Source organism: Camarhynchus parvulus, chromosome 19 (assembly GCF_901933205.1).
Source record: "Camarhynchus parvulus chromosome 19, STF_HiC, whole genome shotgun sequence".
Lineage (NCBI taxonomy): Eukaryota > Metazoa > Chordata > Aves > Passeriformes > Thraupidae > Camarhynchus > Camarhynchus parvulus.
Window position 1 is genome coordinate 6,283,843 of NC_044589.1, and position 25,237 is coordinate 6,309,079.

At 43.6% G+C, this 25,237-nt stretch overlaps 1 protein-coding gene across 1 annotated transcript; it reads right to left on the reverse strand.

Moving 5' to 3' along the window:
* Positions 1 to 60: 60 nt before the first annotated feature.
* PITPNA (phosphatidylinositol transfer protein alpha) lies at positions 61 to 24,618 on the reverse strand. The gene is made up of 12 exons (XM_030962769.1): positions 24,476 to 24,618; positions 19,575 to 19,605; positions 13,928 to 14,073; positions 13,334 to 13,425; positions 9,433 to 9,440; positions 8,412 to 8,486; positions 7,961 to 8,044; positions 6,981 to 7,058; positions 5,976 to 6,086; positions 4,578 to 4,700; positions 3,795 to 3,864; positions 61 to 2,753 (listed from the first exon to the last, which is right to left on the reverse strand). The coding sequence occupies exons 1-11, from the start codon at positions 24,493 to 24,495 to the stop codon at positions 3,817 to 3,819; spliced, it is 816 nt and encodes a 271-aa protein (XP_030818629.1). The 5' UTR covers positions 24,496 to 24,618; the 3' UTR covers positions 61 to 2,753; positions 3,795 to 3,816.
* Positions 24,619 to 25,237: the final 619 nt, after the last annotated feature.

The following is a 25,237-nucleotide window of genomic DNA, read 5'->3' on the forward strand; positions in this document are numbered from 1 at the left end:
GGCACCGAGACCTCCCCGTCCCCCCAAAAACCCCCAAAACAAAGGAAGCGGAGGCGAGAGGCTCTGTCTAGTATTTTATTAGATTTCGTTTCCAATATGCCTGTATTGGAAGATTTAGGAGACAAAAAAGGCACAAACTCACATTTAAAGAAACGACGAGATAATCTAACCCATTCTACAAAGTGTGTGTCGCCAAAGGAAAGAGCACGGAGAACCCGTCGGGAATGGCGGGATGAACCCAGAAGGGCTGCGGGATGTGAGGGGCGAGCGGCCCTGGGGCAGGCTGGGGCTCGGGGGCTGCCCCTGGAGCCCCAAACCCGCATGGGAATGGCGATCCCAGCGCATCCAGCCCCTCGGGATGGAGCCGATCCCGCCGGGAGGGTTCTCGCCAAAGCTGATGGAAGATACGGCACGGGAACGCTGCGTGATCTTTGCTATGCTCACTAGCAGGAACCAAGCGTCGAGACTGAAGGGTCTTTACAGGATTTGTCTATCCAAAGGCTGAGGGATGCTTTCACTTAGGATCAAATTGGAAGGACAGAAAACAAAGGGCAGGGAGCAGAGGGGGAGGATTCAGGCTGAAGGTCCTGTAGTTTCCTCCCCCCTCTCCCTCCCTCCAAGTTTTTCCACTAATCAGGAAAGCTTTGTGTAAAAGCTCTTACTCTGAAATCAGAGGATCAAAAAAGGATTGCAATGGTGGAATGTTACAATCTGCTTCCACGGCGATTAGTGTCATCAGATGGAAAAAGCCTCTTGGATAACACAAACTGAAAGAACAAGTGTGCTATGTGTATTCTCAGGTTGCCCTCAAGTGTAAGAATCCCTCAAAACATAACCAACAAACATGAACAGAAGTCAGTGCATAAATTCTCTGTTAAAAATACTACAAACTGAAAGAACTCTAACTGGGGCCTACACTCCTAGAATACTTCTGGAACAGCTATACAACATGTCATGAAACATCCTGGTCCCAAATAGCCTCAAAGATTAAAATTTAGTTTTCTTTATCTATTTTACAATAAACTTGTTTTACTTCTGCCTGGTGAGATTGCTAAAAGCCCTCAAACCCCACCCCAACCCCGCAGAACCGTCTGAGGTCACTGAGAAGAGCCTGCCAGAGTTACTGGTACAATTCAGAGCTTATTGCACTTAGACATGAGTAAGGCAAAATAACAAACTAAAAATAAAGGGATAAACTGCCCCCTTCCCAGAAAACAATGCCATCCTCTCCCTCCAGAGCATTCCCATCTTCCCTCACATTGAAAACAGGGCATGGGAGCATTTCAGGATCTCCTGCTTGCAGGAGTGGGAAGGGCTGGAGGAGTCAGAGTATTACAGAATGCTAAAAAGACTCCTCAAAAGTGGTGATACACCCACGACTGTTTGGCATTCAGGGTTTCATCTTAGTGCTGCCAAACACAGAAGTGGAAAATAAAGTTATTACTACTAGGGGAGGGAAAAAAATCAAACATTGGGCCTTGGGGATAAGCAAAGAAGTAGGAATTTTTTTCCTCATATGTATTGAAGAAAGCAGCATTTCCTTGATTCTGTTCTGCTGAGTTGATTGTCTAAAGCTGATATCAACATAAGGATAGTTACAGTAAATATTTGAGTTCATTAAATAACGAGAGCTCTTCATTAACAGTATCCTCTATGATTTATAATAACCAACAGATATCCTAGCAAACTGCAGGACTTTATAAGTAGTTTTTCTTACAGCACAAAAGGAGACATTTCAGTCAGTCTTGCAATGGGAAGAATATTATTGCTGAGCAGAACCACCACCCCAGGCACCTGGATGTAACCAGGTGCCAACACCTCTCTTGCACACCAGCCTTTGCAACATCCCAATTTGTCCAGGGAGAATCACATTGCTATTATTAGTCAAAACCATTCCAGCTTTGTAAGTTATGGGAAGTCTTAATTCATAAAGAACCAGGAAGTTGCAACATGTGTCAAGAAAGATTCTGTAAGACTGACACACACAGCTGGAGGACAACAGAGCTACACGGGCCAGAGAGGCCCCTAAAATGGAAAATCAACAGGTAAGTGCTGAATGCCTCAGTACAGGGCCTGACTGCAGCTTCTGGGCAGTCTTTAATTCATGTTAAGACAGAACAAAGTAATGCCCTGCAGAAGCCACAAATCCCAACTCACCACAAACCAAGAACTCTCTGGCTGCTCCTCATGTTGTACTCAGGTTACCTGCCACTAAATATTTCCCTCTGGGAGCAAGGGTGAGAGCAGAACATTCCATGGAAGAGTTTTGCACTTTTAAATATGGACTATTTCCATCTCCAAACAGACATTCAAAGAACAGTGAAGGGCTGGGCAGAAACAAAGGTGGCAGTTTATCCCACTTGGAAAAAAAAATCAAAAACAAAACCAAAACAAAAAAATTCTAAGTCACCACATCACAAGACTATTTGAGCTAAAAATGTCACTTGGAAATCAAACAGGGCCACATGGAAATTGGTCTGAACACAATGAAAAAAAGAGGAGGGAGGAGTTGTAAATACAGATCTCTAAGTCACACGGCCCCCAGGAGGAGGAAGCTCCTTGGGATACACGTGCTAACATTGGAGTGCTTAGTACCAGACTGTCTATTTGCTCACAATATTTAGGGGCATCTAGAATTAGCTATGGGAGGTTTAAAATCGCCTGCCAGCTGGACAGAGAAAGGCTTGATCCAGAGATGGTCCATCAGTCAAGGGTGTGCATTCCCTGGGCCTTCCTGATGACTGTCTTGCAAACTGAAACAAAGAGACAAGAGGGAAATGTTTCAGGATGGCTTTGGGAGAGCAGTGTGCCAAGGGAGGGGGCAGACAACCTTGAGAGAGCAAATGTGAGCCAGGCAGACAATGCACGGTTACATGCACGGTTACACTGCAGCTCTGATCCACAGGAAATGGAGAGAGGAAAATCAAGTGGCTGAAGCTGCATTCAGAAATTAAAATATTTCTATCAAAGATACTCCCTCACCTTGTGTTCCCCACTTACCACCAAGCAACCAGCAGATAACAGAGGGCAAACAGAATAAATAGTGAGTACTCCAGGAGGATGTGGTTGTGCCCCACCCCATTCCTTCCAAGGATAACTAGGATGGCATTTACTGCCCTAATAACCTGTTCTTCCCAACAGACATGGACAATCCCTTCTTTCTCCTTGCTTTCTTGCCTCTCTAATACTATACAACACAATTGTATATATTATACTATACAATTTTTGCAGTGTCTAAGAAAAATTTTGCAAAACCAGCCCCCAAACTGATGACAAATTTAACAGAATAGAAAGAAAACAAGTAAAAAGCTTTAAAATGGTCATTGCTGCTTCTCCTGCAATGCCCAAGTGTTACTCCAAGCCTTGACCCATTAGTAAATACTACTAACAACCAATGGAAAAAATAAATTCCTCATAAAATGCTTGGAATGCTCAATTTCCAACTGTATTCTAAGTATTTACATGTCTAACTTACTTTTTTTGAGACTGACAAAAGTTTCTCTGCAAGTCGTGGAAAGTAACATATGCATTACAGAAATAATAGCAGTAAACTACAGAATATTCTAACACATTTTTCTTACACTTTTCACTCAGACTTTTCTTTAGAATAGTTCTGAAACGAGGCAGTAAACCTCGCTCATCAACCTGTCAGTGAAATGGCTTCACTATAAAAACAATCAATAGCACAGATTTGCCTGTCAGAAGATATGAACAGGATCATTCTTCACACAAATGTTGGGGGTTTTAAACCAAATAGAGCAATAGAGATTTTTGTCAAATCTCTTGATACCTACAGTGCACAAGGAAGGAGTCATATTAGTCATCTGCAGCCGACATTCCTTTCACTGGATCTTTTTCTCTCATCTGAAAGAGGAAAGAAGTGTTCAAGTACTGATTCTCACGTGTGTTCTCTCAAAATTTATCAGTATGGAACATCTCCTGTGTGTAAGACATGGATTATATCTCAGCACCTCAAATCAGTGATTGTGAAATGCACATGCAGGCATCACTTCTGGTTAAACTGTGGGTTGGCAACAGATTTGGAACCATTATCCAAAGGGCAAGAGAGTACATGAAACTGTAATGAAATATCCTGAGGCATGAAGGGAGAGAAGGGTGCAGGGCAGGACACAAACCACAGAACAAGGTTCTCATTATTACCAAACTTGCGTTTCTCAGAGTAAGAATGCTGTTACATACCCCCACTACCTGCTTATGGTACTTAGAGCTATAAAAACCTTTTACTCAATAGGTTTCTGGCAACTAATGAGGACAAAATCGACCATTCAGCTTTGAGTAAAAGCAAACAGAAGATATTGAGGCAGTAAATGAATCATTGCCACTCAGCCCCTCATTACCTGTGGTTCAATACATTTACTGGCTCAACAACAAACAGAAGGAGAATTCCATAATGATTAGGAGGAGATGCCAGCACGATGGACTCATGGCCAATCATACACAGCATGACCTAAATAGCAGGAGCACAATTCACACCATGCCCTGACAATGCAGCAGCCTTTCCTCTCTGCAGAAGCAGCTTCTCACACATCCCACACCTGCCCTGCTTTGCCACTGACCTCATCCAGCTGTCTCTTGGTCTCCTCCTCCATCCTACGGATGTCCTCCATAGTCAGATCAACCCACTTGTCGAGCCAGCAAAAGAGCTGCCGGTGGAAATTTGTGAAGAGCCTCTTTTCTTGCTGCAAAAGGAGGAATAAAACACAAACCAGCTTAGTCACAGGGCAATTACCATGGAGCTCACAGCATTGGAACAATTTTCAGAGATGTGTAGAATCAGCTCCCTCGCCCACCTTTCCATCTAGCTGCCACAATTGGAAACTGGAGATAGCTAATTTTTATTCTTTTATCAGAATATCTAATCTGGAACCTTGAATCCCCAGAGAAATGCCTTTTTTTTTCCCCCTCCAAACCTAGACAGCAGTCTGCACACTGCACTGAAAGAATTAGTGGATTTCCTTTGATTTGACAGTATTGTTCTGACTGAATAAAATGCTCCAAGCTGGGTTTACTTAGAGCACAAAAGTTGGTCTGGAAGTGCAGAAAAAAGGAAAAACAGGTATTTTTAAAATCCTTAACTTGCTAAAAACTAGAAGTTAGGTAAATGTAAGCCCTGACATGTACCTATCTTATTTTTTTCTTTTGAAGTGACCTAAAAAAATGCCTAAACTTGTTTTTCACAGCTGAAAACCTTTCAGCAGAGGTGACAATGTGCACAAACTACTCCAGGTTTGGACCAATTTATTTCCATTTTATAAGAGATAAGGTAGGCAAAATCCTTATATTAGACAGGGATATATAATGCCTCTTGAAAAGACCTCATTAAGGAAGGACACTTCAGTTTTAACAATTATGGTTTCATATCTCACCAAAAGCAGCTTGAATACTTTGATGCAAACCTGTAGATACTCATAAATAGAAAGAGATTGAAGACACTGCATTATTCAGAGCTTTTGTTAAGGTATTTGAAATCCTGCAGCACCGTGATCATTCCCCCTTGGAGCTGCCTTGATTGTATCAGCAGAGAATTGCTTTTGCAGAAGCAGCTCTGTGGTTTATCAATATTAACCATGAGAAGTCTCTGTGATCTGAAGGCACAGGAGTTTTATGAACACAGTACTGCCTGGAAAACCACACACAACCATTCCCAGGTGTAGCATCCTGCTGCAGCTCATGGGTTACAGACTCCGCCACAAAAAAGCTCTTTTCAAGACACCATTTATGTTTTAATTTAATAAAGTTTCTCACCATCTGCTTATTTTTAACACAGGTTTTTCAAGCAGCAGACTAGGAGAGGAAAATGTGATCAGAGCTCCAGGATTTGTCAGAAAGATCCTCAGCAGCAAATTGAACTCAGCTTTAACTGAGTGCAGAATTTCAGGCAGAGGTATTGCCTGTACAGCAGGTGGGTGATGGATGTGCCCCATTCCCACATCTCTCCCCATCCCAGAATTTACCTTCTGTATAAAGTTCTCCACTTTATTTTGCAGACCCCACCACTTGAACTTGACTGTTACCAGCTTGTAAGCACACATGTATGGACAATCTGACTGCTTCCCCAGGTCCTTCTGCAAAGACACAAAGATATTCACATTAATTCTCCAGCCAAGTGTCTCCAGGAAAGCAGCTCCTTCAGTCCTAACTGTGAAGTCTTCCCACAATTCCCCACAATCCTCTTGCATTGTTACACCTTTCTTATATTTCATTGACAAGTTTTGTCACACCTTTGCTCACCCTTTTTCAAGGCATGATGAAACTAGACCCTGGTTTCCTTCACAGGTGGCTTTCCCTCCATTCTGAGAACAGACTATTCCTTCCTCTCCTCTGTTGTCCACTCTTTCTTCCATTAAAATTATGTCTTTCAGCATCTTCACTGTTATACCACGGCTACTTTGCTTCCTTAAAAGTCTCTCCATAAAGTCCCTACCTAAAACATTTTGGAATTAGATTATATCATCTGAGTCATGATTATAAAGCCTTAAAGAAAACTCCATAAGGTTTCCTATTTCCCATTAGAGGAGCCATAACCACTCTTCCCAAATGAATCACATCAACCTCAGCTTCTGCCAAGTTTGCCTGCTAGGAATCAGACCTGCACACCAGGAGTTCCCCAAATCCCACCCAGGGTCCCTTTTAAGGACTGGTATTATATCTGCACTTGTAATGTCTTCAGATTCCAAGGATTTCAGTGAAAGGTTACACACTGCTGGTCACTACTCAGCTATCTCATACTTGAATTCTCTTGGGTGAACCCTTGGGCTGAGCACCAGACATCTCTAGAGATTTCCTGGAACTCATTCTCTTTGTACCAAGCTCTTTCATTTCTTTTAAAATCAGAACAGATTCAGGACTGAGTTTCGTATTTCCTTCTGCAGAAGGGATTCCAGTGTTTCCCAGATGTATCTTTGGCTCCAAACCCCAGCATCTATCCTGATACAATTCCTGAACTCATCAATACAAACCTTCCAGTTGGGACCCAGAGGTCCACGTCCAGTCTTGACAGATTTAAACCTTGCTGGATCTTCTTCTGCCTTGTAATCCTGTTGGACAGACACAAAGATTAAACACAAGTTATCCCACAGTTTTCCAGCTGTTCTTTCACACAAAGGATTTATTTTCCTGACTCAAGACTAACCTCTGCCTTATCAAGAGCTACTGTTTTCAGACCTCAACTTTAGGTCAGACACTCTCCAAGGAAATGTATTCACACTGTGTTGTGTCCTAGACCTATGAAGAAGTGGTAACAAACTGATATGACCTTTGTAAGGCTATCAGAAGTTCTGTAGGATATGTTTCCTGTAACCACTTGTTCTCTGGGAGCTAAACACTGCTGTTACACAAAGCAGCTGTGCTATCTAGGATTGTTCACAGCACTGTATCAGTGTGATGCTCACATGCTGCTCACTAGAAGAAAAGTACAGACAGACTCTCAGTACTACCATGAAAATGGTATCAAATACTGTTTGAAAGTCAGGAAACTCAACCAACATTCCATTTTTATACAGTTGATTTTTCTTCCCACTAAAGAAACACCCCTTTCTCTCTCACAGTAACTGGAGTAATTCTTAGAACCAAGTATTGCCCACATCATTTCCAGATACACTTGTGAAACCATGGGTCAGTCTCAAAAAGAGGGAAGTTTAGGAGAGATCCTGTGTGGAAAGGGGAGTGCCATTTCCTGCTATTCAAGCACTTCAGTCAGCTGCACTGCTGCAGAAATACTGTTACATGCACAGGCAACACATTTTACAGGCAGTGCTGACACAGTTTTTAAAAGCTTTTCCTCTGGCTTGCATGAGCAGTTTTAAGGAAGGCCTTTCCTCCTCTGTCCATCCTCCCACTTGTCCTGCTGTCTGTGACCACCCCTGGAAGCACAGTTTGTCCATGATCCCCCCTTTTAGCACTGGCCTCCCCACCAAGGGCTGTTGCCCACCCACCATACCTTGGGGAGTACTTGGCTGCGGTCAGCAATGTCTATATAAATGGCTTCTACGCTCTTCCATACCTCTGGCTCCAGTTTATGCACCTGCAGGGAAAAAACAACACCCAAGGAGCTGCTTCAGTGACAGAACACTCCCAACCTAAGAAAATATAAGGCCAGATGGAAATGCAGACACCCAGTGCTCCCCTTCCCACCCACAGAGAGGCAAACACACAGTGGGAGAGTTTCTAAAGAAGCAAAGGTGCTCACACAGAACAAGTGCTTGGGGGTCAATTTTATTCAGTTTATGTGTGAAGCCAAGGGAAGGGAGTCTGCCTTGGTAGTGAGACAAACATTTGAAATGCAGGAACACAGTGAAGAGACAGCTCCACACAGCACTTCTCTAACCCAGCACAGAAAGCAGCACTGTGACATTAAAGAGATGAGTAAAACACATGACACAAGTACTCACATTCTCTTGTGTTCCAAGATCTGATTTGTGCCAGGTTTCAATTTTGATCAGGAAGTCATCCTTCATATACTCATTCTGTCATCAAAATAAAGCTTCTTGTTATTCTAGGATATATAATTATATAAGACAAATATATAATTTGTCTTCTTATTACACAGATAAGCATTAGGAGAGTCAACTCAAAGAACTAAATCAAAGAATGAACTTTCCATTTGACTGGGGTCCAACTTAGGGAATTTCAGAATTATTTGTAACCAGATCATTGCTTTCAGCAAAATTGATTGATCATTAATTACTTAGGATTAAATAAACCACAAGCTGTTCACAAAGAAAACCACCATAAATTCTATTGTTTTAGTGAAACATTTGGAGTTTATAAACAGCTTTTTCTTGAAAGGACAATATCTGCCACTCTAAATAGAGTTTAGACGGGGTAACATAAGTTAGCTAGGCAGAAACTGTCTTTCCACAGAGATTATTGATTTAGCACTGAGTACATATTTTGATGCAACTCTTCAAATTAATAACAATATTAAACTGATGTGCTGAGAGCTCTTGACACTGAAAGGGAAGGGACAAGAAGCACAGTTCTGCCAAGTAAGCGAAAAACTTTCCATTTCTCACTATCACTGTGAGTAGCAAAGGACTCCCAAAGGTAACCCTATCCTCCCTCAGGGGAGCAGAAACAAAAGCACAAGCCAGTGAAACATTCAGCATGTAGAAAGGAAATATCAAATTCAGAAGAGATTAATCAAGGGGACAACATGGCAGTAAACTGGTTTTTACTCAGTTTACCCAAGCAAGGCCTTGTTCCCATTTGTAAAGCTGAGCTTTGCTGAGCACAGACAGATCTCTGTCCATGCTCACATGGACACACTACCCTTGGTAAGGGCATCTCATCTATGTGATCTTACAATGATAAAAGCTGAAGTGCATTTAGCTCAGGTTAAAGAGCTTCTTCTACCCAGAACACTTCATTTCAGACATTATTCCACGGATTATCAGTAAAAGCAATACTTACTGTAATAACTGGTCCAAGAAATCAACACATGGAAAGAAAGAGACACAGTACTTTAGTGAGGAAAGACTGTACAGCAACCACTGCCCTCCTCCCACTCTCAGCTCCAGCTTCCCAGGTACCTCTGAGGGAAAAGACATGGAAGTTGATAAAACCCAGCTAACTTCACCCCCTTCTCCTCTGGAAATTCTCAGAGAAACCCAGAGGAGCAGCAATTAATTATGCACTGCCACTTGTGCTCCCTGGCCTGCAGCCAGCTGGATGAGAAGATGGAATAAGTATGTTCAGCTGACAGCATTTTACCAATCCTTTCTCAGCTTGCAGATAAGGAGCCTCTCCACAGTTCCAAACGAAACCCATGCTGGATTTCAGGCCAGAGCAGCCCTGCCTGGAGTAACCAGACCCTCTGCATCTCTGCTGCTGGTGGTAACTGAGCTCCCTGGACACCCAGGCTCAATTATTCAACACAGAAAAGCAATTAAAGATCCTGTAACAGTCAGCAGCTGCTCTACCTGAGCAATTCTACTCGAGCAAAAGGAAGTCTGAAGCTGGAGGTGAAGTCCTCTGGTCTGTTCTGAAGTCTAACATCAGGACTTGATTAAGGAGCAATTTGGTTTTGAAGATATTGTAACAATTTTTGAATTTCCAAGCCAGCATCCTGCAGTTACCATCCTAAATCACCTATCATGCACATCCAGCTGCCTTAATTACCCACTGCTGGGCATGGACTGTTCCAAACCCCTAGCATGTGAAAATTGCTTTTTACAGCAATTTTACAGAAAGCCAATTATTTAGACTGGCATGTTGGGCTGGAGGGAGAGAACAAGACAGCAGAGCTGAGGCTAATTTTTCAAAGGCTGAACTTCATCTCAAAGAACATTTCATTATTTCTGCAAGAAGGAAGTGGGGTTTCTTTCCTGCTAGTCCAACAAAATACTGAATAAAGCAGCAATAATTATAAACCAGGTCCTTCCCACTTTGCCATGACTGTGGGCTGTGACTATGCAGCTGCCTCAAAACAGGTTCCTTCACCTCCTTAACTTCTTCCCTGTGGGGAAGACTCCTCATTTGCAAAGAAACAAATTAATCCCTTCAGAAATGTCTACTGAAACTTCAATGCTCAGCTTGCTACAAATTAGGACCTGCTTCTTGAGGCATTACAGCAGCAACTCCTACATGTTTCAACTGCAGTTGTAACTTCTCAGTTTCCTGACATTTGGCCACAGGCCATGGTTACACTCACAGTGGAACACACATCAAATTGCTTTTCTAAAAACATTTAAGCAACATTAATATTTAAGTCAGCCTGCAGAGAAGAACACTGTTCCCCTTGGCACCAGCTCACAGGTACAACTCTTAGACAATCCTCACTTCATTTCTACTGCAGAAGTTGTGAAACCATACAAAAACAACAACCTCACTTACAGTTTATACTCTCCAAGGAACTGAGCAAGGCTTCCATTCAAAGTACATAAAACCAGCATATTACAGCACAAGGAAGTGTGCAGAACTGCAGAAAGTTATAAGCTAGGCATTTAAATTCCCTCAATCTCCAGCACTACTTTGATAATGGCCCATAATGTGTATATTAATTGAGCTTCTCAGAGGAGATATAGGGAAATGGAAGAAGGATGCAGTCATAATAATTAAGAAAAAAATACCACGAGGCACAATTAAGTAAAAGCACTGCTTTATTCCAGTTTAGAAGGCTCTGTGAACAAGCAAGCTGTGCTCCAGGGACAGCACAGCAACACCACCTTGGACAGGAGGTGGCACAGGCAGAAGCACCAGCAGCTCCTACACTCAGGTTTAGTTCCTACTGGGTCCCTGGCTCTTAAATTTCAGATTCTAGTGAGAGGACTGAAAGCCTGGCTGCTCTAAGGCAGCACAGCATTTTCTGCTGCTCAAAGATCCACAGCAGGGCATCCAAGTCTCCCCACATCTGACCAAAACATCTGAGAGCATCCAAAGGAAAATGGTCAAAAAAGGCAGCCCCAAAATACATCCATGGGTCCTTTAGATCCATGGGCTCCCACATCCATGGGATCTCTCTCACATCCACGGGTTCCCTCTCACATCCAAGGGTTCCCATATCCATGGGATCTCTCTCACATCTATTCATCCTTACATCCATGGGTCCCTAGCTCCACGAGTTCCCACATCCATAGGATCTCTCTCACATCCATGGGATCTCTCTCACATCCATGGGATCTCTCTCACATCCATTCCTCCCCACATCCATGGGTTCTCAGATCCATGGATCCTCACATCCCTGGGTCCTCTCTCATATCTATGGGCTCTCAAATCCATAAGTTCCTCTCATCCATGGGTTCCCACATCCAAGGGTTCTCCCCTCCAGCCCAATCCCAGCCAAAGGAAGGTTTCAGTAACTTTTCCAAGCTCCTCTTGCCTCATGTCAGGCTGGCAGATTCTCTAAACAGATTTATCAGCCTCCGCATCAAAACTGCCTTCTGCTCCAACCCCCACAACAAAGCACTTTTTATCTCATATTATGATGCTGTTTATTACAGTTGAGGGGTTTTTTTTTTGGCTTTGTTATCATTACTAGCATATTAAAATCTGAAATTTCTTTGATTGTGTTGAAAAGTCTTGATTTTAGTATCCCATTTTTCACTGGAATTTTATTAGTGTGGAACTGAAGGAAAAGCAGCTTGAGAATAACAAAAGAAGTAACTCCATACCTTTGTTTCAGAAATTGGTGGAGAAGAAAAAGAGGAGGTGGAGGATACAGCCAGGCATTTAAATCAGCCCAGTGGGCTTAACATGGAAATAAACTAGACATTTACTAACTAATTTAAGTAACACGCAGCAAGAAAACTGCATAAAGTTTAGAAAGGTTGTGAACAACTTCATTTCCACATCTTCTGTGAGACATTAAAAATTTATTCTAAAGTTGATGGCAGTATCTGAATTTTGTATTTGAAATATCAATTCCACTAGACTGCTGCATGTAATTTCACAGACTGAAGTAACACTATCCTCTCCCACTGCAGAGCTTTTTCCTTCTTTTAAAACACTTCATTTAAAATTCACTTAAGTAAATTGTCAAAAAAAGGGGGGTTTTATATATTGAGTTTCAAGAACAGTTGGAATTTTTAAGTGTTTCGTTCCCATAGTAACTGTACCACTACCAAGTAGCAGCAAATGTATCCTTCAGAGATACAAACAGCACAAAATGCTGCCAAAAACACTACATAAGTTTGGAGGCAAAGTCAAATTTTCAGTTTACAGCAGTAAAGACCAGAGAAGCTGTAGTGGTTAAACACTGTGGCTGGTAACTTCAGTAAGTAAATACTAACCACTCCTGCAGAAAATAGGTTTGACATTATTCCAGCACTTTACACAGCTCCCAGAGCCTCAGCCCTGCCTTTGCAGATGGATTCACTTCAACTGCAGCATTGAGTTCAACCCTCACTGACCTCAGATCCTGCAAGTGAGCAAAACCCATCACTGAGCTCCTGTTCCCTTACCTGCACTAAGCAAGAGGCACCTGAGATCTGTTCCCCTCTTGCATCTTCCACTTTTTCCCACCTGCCTATGCTGCATTTGAGCACATAAAATCACCCCTCATGTATTTATTTCATCTGTGTTGCACAGCTGTTCCTTGAGGAAGACTGACAGATAATTCTTGGTCTGTTCTTTCTCTCTCATAGAGGAAGGTCACTCATTAGCAGCACATCAGACAAGGGCAGTTCTTTTAACTCCTCACTGTATTTTGCTTTTCCTGACCACACAAAGAGCTTAGAGAACAGAAATACAAAATTTGAGACCTGGAAAAGCTTCTCTACTGGTTGCATCTTTCCTTATACCCTCCCCTACTGTTTTTCCCCCTCTCCCCAGAAAACAAAAAGGGAGAATCCAGAGTCCTTCCTCAGGCACTCACCAGTTCTGCAGTAGGGATAGGCATTCCATGCTTTTTCATGTATATTCAGAGCTCCTTCAGGGGCCAGCATTCTCACAAATGTTGGCACTTTGCTGTAGAATTTGGAAATAGGAAGAAAGTCATTGATAAGGACTACATGGAATGAGAACTGAGACAGGCAGGACATCACCTGGAATGCAAACACCAGAGATTTGCACAGTTCTGGAATTGGTAGGACTGTCCCCAGCCCCATTATGATGTTTTCCAGAAATGCTAAATCAGACACGTTAATATAAATCTTCTTTACATAATGAAAGATAAAACAAATGGGGAAAAAAAGAGGCTGAAAGCAGGTTGAAATCTAGAAGATGTTTTGTTCTTTAGCCAAATTCAAGATTGAAAATACTGGGTGGCAGGATCAGACTTGCTTTGAAAAGCTCAAAGCCAGATTTTCTTGGGACAGGGGAGGATGGGTGTCCCAGTGATGCTCACTACCAGGTGCTGTTATGCTCCTGCCTTTTGCACCTTTCAGCCTTTACATAATCTGTGATTTACAGCTGCTGCAACCCCCCTGGTTCCTCTTGCCCAGCTCTGGGAATGAAATGGTTCCCATACCTCTGTAGGTGGTAGATCTTGTGTGTGTACTGCCCACGCTCTCCATCCCTCTCGTAGGGTTCGTTCACCAGGACTTCCACTCCTTCACCTCCACCAGTTTCATTTTTACTGGCTTCTGCCACAGAATACAGCTGCCCCACTTGATACTGGAGAAGTTAAAGACACATTATTACCATGGCTATAATTCAGCTGAAGCAATAACTTTGCCAGAAGAAGCCAAGGACAAATTTATTACCCGGGGAGAGGGCAGAGAAAAGGACATCCACTTGTATGGGCAGATAAGCAGCTCATTTAATTTCATTTGAGATAGAAAGCTTGAGTGGTAGTTAGGAGGAAAGCACTGCCAGTGAAACATCTTTAACCCTTCAATGTCAAGCTCCAAAACAACACAGAATCAGGAGAAAGCAGGAAAGAGTAAAGGAGCATCAGAAAGTAAGAAAACATAGATGACCTCGGGGATACTGTAGCAAAATCCATTGGGTTTCACTCTTTTTGAGTGACACACAGCTGTCCCCACAAAACTGAGAATAAGGCACTGCCATCCTGAATCAATAAGCACACAGTGCTGCATCCAGAAGAGTCCCAAAGAAATTCACATCAAGCTCTTTTACAAAATGCAGGGTAAGGGAGTGAAAAACTTCATAAGGGACACAGAAGATGAAGGGTACTTGCACCACCTGATTTAAGTGCTCCAAGAAACAAACTTGTTAAATGTGCACAGCTTAGGAGCCCTGAGGGTCAAAGATGAGCATCCCTCACGTGCAGTTCAAACAACTGAGCATGAAGTGTGAAGTAAAGAGGGTATTTTCATTCTGAAAATTTATCTAATGAAATAACTGAGCCAGTGTCCCAAATGACCAGCTGATCTATGCTGTCACTGCTCCCACTATTGTTTTTCCTATTATCTTTGGTTTGGGTTGTGTTATTTTTCCTCTGTTTCACACTTCCTCTTAGCCACAAGCTTAAACCACTACCAGGGAGAGCACAGAATTTCAACATACAGTAAAATTCTTACCCTAAAATCATTTCTCAGTGTCTTACAGACACTCACTTGGCAGCATTATTTCCCAGAAATCACTTAAACTACTTCATACTACATAATTTCTTTCATAAGAGGCATTCACAAATGTTTCCCTGGGCAGAACAGAGGAAAAACCAAAACTAAACAAAAGAGAACATTCTCCTCTGCAGAAGATGTAAAGATTAATACACTCTTGCCTCTTGTAGCTGAAAAAGGGGATGCAGAGCTCAAAAGAAACATGATCAAATGAAGAAAATTCACACAGGTCTCTCTGAGGCAAAGTTAGATGAGCAAAGTTTGAGGATGAAGAAGCTAAACCACTGACTTAAAAGGAAGAGTTCTAACTTAGCAGAGTTAAGTCTTCAGAACTCTGAAGTGAGCAAAACAGCAACTGTTGCCAAAGGCAACAGTACAGGGATGCAATCTGAAAGGGTAAACCACAAAGTGTTTGGCACCAGAAGTGCAATGATTAAAAAAAAAATCAACCACCAAAACCTTCCAAAAATTCCATAACATAACTACAAAGCAATGCAACACTGTTCAGGCCATCTTCCTTTTCCACAGCATAAGGCTCTGCCTCAGAAACAGGAATAGCACTTCTGAAAGGCAGCCTGGAAAAGTGGAATAGTGCTCAGAGCTGAGAACCCAGAAATACTTCACTGGGCTGGAACATCTTCTGCAACGAAGGAAGACTTCTACAGTCGTTAAATTTTGTTGTCACAGCATCCAAAATAACAACAGTACCCAAAGTACTTTGTGCTGGTACTTTGTGCCATCTGGTGCCAGCAAAGGCCTGCTGGAAGAATAGATGGAAGCCAGAGTAACAAGGCTGGGTGTCCTGGCCTCAGCTCATGTGGGGCACAACAAAAATCAGATCATTTTCAAGCTAAGAGCAGCAGCTCTGCTGGATCTCTCCAGAAGGTCCTGGCCCAGGTTACATGAGCAGCCCTCACTTGGCTGGACAGTTCCTGCACTGTCACAGCAGGTTGGGTTTCAGTCTGGGCTTTGGGCTGCAATACAAGTCTGTGACTTCTGACATTTCATACATCACACTGCCTTCCTTATGACTCCCTACACATGACCCACACAAAGCAGAACACTCACCTCCCTTCCAGAAGAGCAAAACATGAGAGTTGTGAAACTTTAGAAGCAAAGTTGCTTTAGCAGAGTAAGAGCCACGCAAATACTCACAGAACAGAGTTTATTATGAGTTTGGTAAGCACAGGATTACAGGGAGGACTGAATGGCTTTGCCTGCTTTGCAGCAAGTCCCAGGACAGAGCTCCGGGAGCACCAACTAATTCCTCTTAGTAACAGCCTCTTATTCATTCCTTCTCCCTTTCAAATACTTGGGTCAAAGCTCAGACACTAAGAAGATAAACCCTTTGGTTTAACATCTTCACCATTTAAACTTCCCTGTTATTTCTGAGCCTTTAATCACATTGATAAGAGAGGAAATGGCCCAAATAAAACTGTCCCAATGAGCAAATCCCACATCATTCTCCCTGCAAAGGTAAACAGAGAGAGATTTTGGCTCTAGGAATCTGAACTTCAGACCTGAGAGCACCAAAAAACTCCTCTTCTGCAGGATCATCCCTCTTGCTCTGTGCCAAACACCTCTTATACAGCTGAGAAAATATCTTCATTGCACCAAACTTCCTCCAGCAGGCCTGATCTCAACACAACCATCTTCAAGAGCAGTTGTTTTCCTGAAAGCTGCTTTGAATGCAATTAATAAGATTCCTGTGTGTTTGGCAAGCTCCTTGCCATGTGAAAAGGAACAAAGAGGCAGCACAGAATGTGTACACACAGCTCTAATCCATACCAGCATTTCAGTGGCAGCTGGCAGAGCCACCCACACGAGTCCACGCTCCCCAAGCTGGCACCTGCTGCTGGTCAGGGACTGGGAGCAGAACCTGGCACCCAACACTCAGCAAGGAAATTTGCTCCCCACAGTGGGACAGGGGATAACCCAGCACAGCAGTGCAGCTTGCAGCCTGCACTTGAGCAGGACTGTGTTTTGGCAGGGTTTCCATGTAGAAGACAGACTGCTACAGTCTAACTCCTACATGCCAGTTTTAGTCATCATCAGGGCTTCTCTTGCACTGTTTGGTTCCCAGCTTGGCAAAGCAGCACTGAGCTCTGTGTTGATTAAGTCACAGCTCCCCAGTGCCTTCCTGATCACCAGTTTTCTCTTGAATTCCATACTATTGGTTAAGATCCTTTTGCTAAGGGTGGAGACTGAACACAGAATCCCTGGTATATCACAGAACCTCACAAAAGACTCCCTCAACCCTTTCATGATGTCTCAAAGTTACAATTAATTTCATTCCCTATCTTACACACTGGCATCAGATGCAACAATTTGCACACAGAAGATGCGAAATCTTTTGAGCAAAAATCAACCATATGAAAATGAAATCAGAAGTCCTCCTGCTAGCCAGAGATGCTTCATGAGCAGCTACACAGTCAGGAGCAATAACAAGCCTCCAGAGCCCTATTTAAGAGTTTTGCACACAAGGAAATCCTTGAAAGCAATGAAGGTTTAACAGCTGGTTTGTAGAACAGACAGCAGTGCAGTGACCAAGTGATGCACAGATGTGTCAGCATCTTTGCACACAGGAAGGGGGATGAGGCAATAAACACAGCAGCACTCATCCTCTGAGTCAACACTGGAAATAACCTTTTTTCTTAAGCACACCCAGCTACACAGGCAAAACTAAGTGAACTTTAGAACTGCTCAGGGAACTGGCTCCTGAAATCTGCTCTATCACAGGAAAAACACCACACCTTGGAAAGGGACATCGCTCATGGGACACGGTGACAATGTGCAAGTCTGGGGAGAAATTTGATTTGGTCAGGTTGGGGTTTCTCCACAAGGACCCAGCGCAGAGCAATACATGTCCTGAAACAGATAATGCCAAGGCACCCACACAAGGAGTTTGCCAGAGACTGACAGGTTTATCTACAGCCCAAACCCTCAGTTTTCCACACAGGCAGTTTACACACGAGGCTCTGAACAGGCAGGGAGGGACAAGAGCACAGCCAGGGACTCGCTTTAACTGGATGAAGGCTAATCCCAGTATCAGAGAACTTAGGAAAACCCTGTGTTGGGTTCCATCCAGTCTAACCCCCTCAAAGGAACAATCTGGATGCTGGTGCTTTGCCTTTCTATTTACACAGCTTGACACCAAGGAGCCATATCTCTACAAGGCAGGGTTCCTGTTATTCAGGAAGGTCCTTTCTGTCCATTGAGCTTGAGCAACCTGCCATTTACCCACCAGTTTGCATCCTTTGCTTACTTGATAAAGCTGATCATGTTACTCCTTCCTTTGTCAAGCTCTTGCTCTTGTGAGTGGTGCTCGTGCACAATAAAAGATCCAAACTTCCCTACTCTCATACTTCAGTCTGACTTCTGTTAAAACTGCTGGAAACAGATTCATGCAGAAAGCATAAAAGCTACAGGTAGGGAGCAAGCAACAGACAGAACTTCTGGCATTAACAGCCTTGTTCTAACACAGAACACAGATCTAAACCCACTCCCTGATCAGAGTTCTGGGTTTTCTGTCAGTATCTGATACCTGTCACAGCACACTGAGCCACAGGAACAAGAAACTCAGCTTAGACACTGCTTCTGTTTTACCAGCCAGTCTGATGGCTGCAGGAATGCACTACATGAAGTTCTAAACTGTGTTCTGTCAAAAGAGTGAGAGTTATAAAAGGGATGTGCTTTAAAAAGTGCTGCCATGAGCCAGCCCACCACTGTCTACGCCACAGTAGCTGCTATATTCAGAGGAAAGAGAAATGAACAAGAGTGCTGTTATCACAGCTCTTCCTAAGTTAGAACAAGGCCTTGATCAGAGTTCACAAACCCAAGGCTTACAGCCAAGGAAAAAATAAAACACATCCAGAAGAAGGAATGTGCTACAGAAGTGCTATAGACTCAGTCATTTCAATTTCTACCTTGTTAGTATAAAGATTAAAAAATTCAAAACACTTATATGGTTAGATTCTCTTCAAGAGTGATGTTCAGTGCAAGGGAGGAAGGAAAGGCAAGCTGAAAACAGGAGGGAAACAGCCACTGAGTCTGCAGAGCTATTCCATGGGTGGTTTGGTGATGAAAATCACCCTGTCCAATAGAAACCAAATTTCTTCTCTCAATTCAGCTTTATCTAAACAAAAAGAAAGTTTTCTGTATGTAAGAGCTAAATAGCACAGGTCTTAAAAAGTCCTTTTGCTATGTGAGCCTCCTAATTCTTGATCTTTGCCTATGAGTTTAAAACAAAAGAGCTCCAGCAAAACACAGTTTAAAACGTGACTTAAATCTGTGCTAAAGCTTCCCCTTCGTGTTAAAAAAACCAGAAAAGAACAATAGTGCTAATGAAAAGGAAACTGCACTTGAAAACAGCCTGACAACTCAAGATTTATAATCAGCATATCTGAAAGTATTTTTTAAAAGAGATGATTGGCACCCTCAGACTTAATACAATTGTTTGGTCAAAAATGATGGTGAATGAGTAACAGCTCACAGGGGCTCCTGAAGACAGCTTGCATTTTCCAGTTTTTGTTCATGCTTTGATCACAGGTTTATTTACAGTCCTAAAGCAAGAAGCAAAGAAGAACTCACCTCCTCCACAGACACGGGCAGGATAACGCGGCTGGAAAGGAAACAGAGACAGAAATTAGCAAATATCCCTGCAGTCCCCAAATCCCCACGTTCCTCACAGCAATGGCTGCACAGCTCTCCTTTCCCCCAGAATTCCAGCATCCACCCAGTACTCCTTAGGCCAAAGACTATTTATATAACAACCTCAAAGAGAAGCAATACATGATAGAGCATAATTGCAACCCTCTCTTAAAACTCTGTAATTCAACTGGTGATCCCTCAGTGGCCTACAAACCCACACAGCATCAGCACAGGGTGATCCCTCTCACTCCATCCTTTCAGCAATCCCATCTTATTCCTCATCAAGCTGCTGGGGAGGTTTCTGTGGGCCTCAGCAATTCTGCAGAGATCTGCAATAGCCACAAGGCACAATTTGCTCATATGTCCCAAAGCAGCAGCAAACAGCAGAGGAAAGGCTTTCTCAGAGCTCACTGCAGAGCAGGGTGCAGCCACTGGTTTAAATGAATCTTTTTTTTTTTATTATTGTGGTTTCCTGAATGCTTCTGAGAATCAACTGACTGGACAACACAGTAAAAACTGCCTGAAGTCACAGAGGTTTTTTGGAAAAGGATAAATTTAAAGCTGACAGAAATACATGTGCTTGTTAAGGTCTTCTCCAAAACTGGATCTGTGGTTGACTTCTGCTTTCAGCAAGGATGTTGTCAAACAAGGAACCAAAGCAGAGACAGATAGGAAATGGATATGGCTACCATGGGCAGAAGAACTCCCAATTCTTTGGGAATTAGTCTCAAAGGAACTAGGACACAATCAGGAAAAATACCCTTCTGTATTAATAAACTGCTTATGAAAAGGCAATAGTGGTGAAAATAGAATTCTTTTTTTACACTTTACCAAAAGAATAAACTGCAATAGGGGCAAAAGATTACAGATTATGCAAGATTACTTGTGACAGCAACACTTTATGCTGACTGCAAAGTACTGCAGAAAGAACTACTGAGAACTGCAAATGAAGTTCAGTGTCAATAAAAAAAAAAAAAAAAAAAATGCACTAAAGGGACTCATTTTCACCAAACACATGGGGTTAATGAGCCCCAAGTTAGTTATTGCCAATATCTTGTGCCTTTATGGAAAAGCAGCAGGAAACATCAGCTCAGTGGCAGTTCAAAAGTAAATCCAATATTAGAAACTGGAACAGCACACAGACACACACAAAAAAGACAATTATGTCACTAGAATCTCCCACATATCAACATCTTGAATATTGCCCATAGTGCTAGTCACTTTATTCAAAGAGGATACAGAACAAGTGAAGGAAGTTAAAAAAAGATTATTGGAGATGGGAAAAAGCTTCTGTGTGTGAAGAAAGCAGTTAAGACTTGGCCTTTTAGCTTGGGAGGAAAACTAGCTAAAAGGCTCAGTTATGGAAGAGTTTTAGAGATCATAAATGATGCAAAAAAAGTGAATGGAGAAGGAACAGTGACTGTTTTACAACAGAAAAATCATTAGGCAACAAATTTTAGACCAAATCACGTGTGCTTCTTTACATCAGGTCTACTGAAGACATGGCATTCCTTGCCAAACACAGGAAATAAAAGCAATTTTTAAATGGGATTTTAAAATAGAAATCCATGTGCCACTTGCTGGTAGGATACATTGAACTATAATTGTTTTACTCTCTGTTACATATTGTGTCCTGAAAATACCTGCTGAAAGGCAAGAGGGAAGAGGACCAACACCAGTGTGGTGTAAGGGAGGATCAAAAAAAGGAAAGGGATTTTCACAGGTAGACTTTGTCATCAAGCATGATGTTGGGTTACTCAACTGGATAAAAGTGCAATAAAAGAGGGGTTGGATGATAAATTAAAGTCCAAGAAACAGGGAAGAAACAATTTCTTTGGAACGGAGTTAAAACATTTTTCTTCAGAAAACCTGGTGTAAAACATTGCTGTAAACAAATTAAATTCCATTTAGGAAACTGGAAGACACTAAATCTGAATTGTTATCTTGGAGTTCAATGGAGAAACAGAAACACAAACAAGATCAATGGTTTGCAGTTTGTTCAGCCCAAACCAAGAAAGTGGGGGTGAAAACCACTTACAGGTAGTCAAGTGATAAAGGAGGAGGAGGTAAAACTCCTCAAGAGGATCTTGAGGAAAAGCTTTACAGGAGCAGCAATGGCAACAAAGATTCCTAACTTTAGGACAGAACTTGCTCAATTTATGAGAAATTATATGGTGTGGTCAGCCTGAAAATGGTGAGGAACACTTGAGATCCCTGTTAGATTAAAATCTGCCTCAAATGACAGCAAAGGGAAGTACAGCTGCAGGGAAGGTCAGTGGCATTATTGTCACTTCACAGGAAAGGGAAGTGAGTCTCCACACTCTGATTCTCCTCAAGGTCTTCAAAGGCAGTTTAAATCAAAATAAGGACAGCAAGCAAGACTCCAGTCAGCATTTACAAACCCTGACACCAAAAAAATGCAAACAAATGAACAAAATCCATGCAGCTTATCTGCAGCATGGATGGATAGAAGTGGAAGATAAGTCTGAAAGTCTGACAGGACAGCAAATGAAAGGGTTAAAGTCATCAGTGCATAACCATCAGGACAAGAAGCTGTAGAGAAATGATGATACAGACTTGTCTGATAATAAAATGTGACATCAGGTTTTTGTTCTATTGCTCTATTTCTGTATCAGTTCCTAAAATACTTACAGGCATAATAAAATCCATCTGATTTACTAGGGAGAGTGTGACAAGGGGTCACAGAGATGGAAGAATAATCTGCTCAGATGAGATGAAGTTACAGATCATTTAGCTTTTTACCACCTATGGCAGGAAGGCAATAATTACCTGCACGCAACCAGAACTAACATAAGTAACAGCAAAACAGTAACAGCAAAGCACTTCAAATAGCCAGCTCACACCAAAACAAGGGGTTTCAACATGCCTTAAACAACTGCTTCCTGGAACAGGAGATTTCATCAAAAACCATCTCAGAAAGGATGTAAATTGAGCACGTACAACACCGAGAAAATTTAAATCTGAGCCAACACGGCGACACAACTCAGAATGTGCAGCTGTCAGAGGTGGCTGGGAATCTCAGAAAGTCAAAAATTAATGTTCATTTGGGAAGTCCAGCAGCAACCTTGACTGTCCTTAGAGCCACACGTGTCTTACTAAGGGCAAAACAAAGGGAAGAAATGAAACAGTATAATAGCAACTCTAAAAAGGTTTAGTGACCCTTTTGAAAATACAAATGGAAACCTGTAAAAGGAAACCAATGTAGTAATTCTGGTTTTTTTAACCTTTATTCTTAATGTTTACACTTCCCACCTTGTTTCTGAAGCAGGCAGTGTGAAAGACCAGCAGGCATGCTGATATGTGATATGGTGAGGTAAATAACATTGAGTAAAATGACTTTTGGAAGTGATAGTCACGAAAATGAACTGCTCATACTGTCAGAAATCTGATTCAAAATACATATGTTCTCACCTTTACAGCACAGCTCACTGATAATGAGCTTTACTGTGACACAGGGCAAGGGATTGTGAGCAGAAAAATGAAAAAGATACACGATAACCCAGCCAAGGTGCTTAAGAAAGAAAGTAGTAAATCCACAGGAAAACATCAAGAAAACAGATGTTGTAGAAGGAGTTAATTATCTTTTCATGCACCTGAAACTAAGCACTTAGGCCAGGTTTCTGCCTGCTATCCAGTTTAACACTACAGAGGGTAATGGTGTTTCTGTGTTACAAAGAGCAGCTCTGCTGCTGCTGCTCCTGAATTCTACACTCCTATTGTTTGGATAAAAATAGCAGGGGTTTAAGGATTGGGGGGGAAAAAAAGTTAATCAAGTTTAAAGGCAACTACAAGGATCAGTACAACCCTCAGTGTAGTTTTAATATTTAAATCCACACCATGGTCCATAATCTTGCAAAGCAATTCCTATAAGGAGGACACAGTCATGTAGGTAAATGTGTCTAAGAGAAGACCTGAAAACCCACTTTATCACTGGGATCACAGGTATCTTTTGGAAGGGGAGAGAGAAAAAATAAACAGAAAGCCTCTTCCATCAGCCAAAAGAAGTTTAAAATGATGGAATGCGCTTAACTTGGGAATGCACTTGACTTAACCTTAAGAATTCAGGAAAGAACTATGTGCAGAGTGCACACAGCTTTGAAGACACCCAGCCAAAGTGCACCGGTCCAAGAGTAGATTCCATACGAGCAAGCACAAAGCTGCTGAACCAAGGACTGTGACAAGTCGTGACTAACAGCTGCACACCCTCACGTCCAGCCAGCTTTCCACCCCTTCATCCCCATCACAGGGCAGGACAACCGCAGCAGCCTCAGCGTCAGGGAACAACTCCAAGGTGAGCCTTCCACACACAAAAAATATTTTGGAGCTACCTCATTTCTGACATTCTCGGGAGTTCCTCCTTGGAGGTTACACAGCCGAAGGCGGGAGGGGATCAAAGCCAGGCTTGACACTCGGCTCTGTTACAGCGAGCAAGACGTCCCTGCCTCCCTCAGAGCTCCCACAGAAACCCCCGGGACTGAGCGGGCTCCGGCTCGGCCCTCGGGCACCGGCAACACCCACCGGGCACAGCCGCCCGCGGAGCCCGTGGGGGCACCGGCGGCACCCGCGGAGCCGCAGAGGGGCCGAGCGGCCCCGGTGCCCGCCGGCAGCCGCGGCCCCCGCCCCGCCATGACCTTCATGCCGCCCCCCACCGCCGCCGCGGCCCTCACGGCGCTCCCCGCTCCCTCCCTCCCTCTCCGCGGCCGCAGTGCGGGCAAGGCCGGGCCGCCCACCCGCGGCCGTCACCGCGCCAGGCCCCGGGCGCGGACGGAGGTGAGCGGAGGGGCTCAGGGGGCCGGCATGGGGGAGCTCCCCGCACTCACTATTCCTTGATGAGCACCATGGCGGCGCCGCCGCGCGCCTCCCGCCCGGGCCAGCGCCGCTGAAGGTGACAGGAGGCGCGTCCCGGAGCCGCTGCGCGGGATGGACCGAGCCGAGCCGAGCCGCGCCGCGCCGCACCGGGACGGGGGGGGCCGGGCCGGCGGGGGGGGCCGGGGCGGTTCGTCTCTGCGGCAACGGCTGCGTCACCTCCGCGCCGCGCGCGGGGCGGGGCGGGGCGGGGCCGCCCGGCTCTTCCCGCCCCCCGGCCCCCTCAGGCAGCGCGCGCCTCCCTCACGGGCTTCTGCCTGGAGCGCCGCTGACGTTTTAAATTAAAACACCTGGGATTTTGGTGTTTGGGGGGTTTTTTAAGGTTCTTTCATGACGTGTAAACCGCGCGGTGCTGTTTCAGTTTCAAGGCTGGGCTTGCCAGAGCAGTGCCGCAGTCTTCCCAGCGGTGCCGCTGGCAGGGAATTCCTGGCGAGCCCTCAGGTTGTCCTGGATCGACTCATCAACTCATTTTATACTATAGCTGCTTCTGTGGGTTCTCTCAAGAGGTGTAAACTGCATGGTTGTTACTTGTTTCAGCTCGGGACTGGGGTTCCCGAGAAGCCTGCTGGGCTGCCAGGACTCTCCCTTTTGCCACCAGCAGGTTCTCCTTAAATCACAGAATGGCTTCGCTTGGGAGAGACCCCAAAGTCTTGTTCCACCCCCTACCATGGGCAGGGACACCTTCCACTATCGCAGGTTGCTCCAAGCCCTGTCCA

Excerpts from the sequence above, each read along its gene's own strand:
- PITPNA (XM_030962769.1), bottom strand. The coding sequence starts at position 24,495 with ATGGTGCTCATCAAGGAATA. Across the intron at positions 8,045-8,411 it reads ATCTTGGAACACAAGAGAAT|GTGCATAAACTGGAGCCAGA; the intron begins GTGAGTACTTGT and ends TTTTCCCTGCAG. Across the intron at positions 3,865-4,577 it reads CCAAGAGACAGCTGGATGAG|ATGAGAGAAAAAGATCCAGT; the intron begins GTCAGTGGCAAA and ends TTCCTCTTTCAG.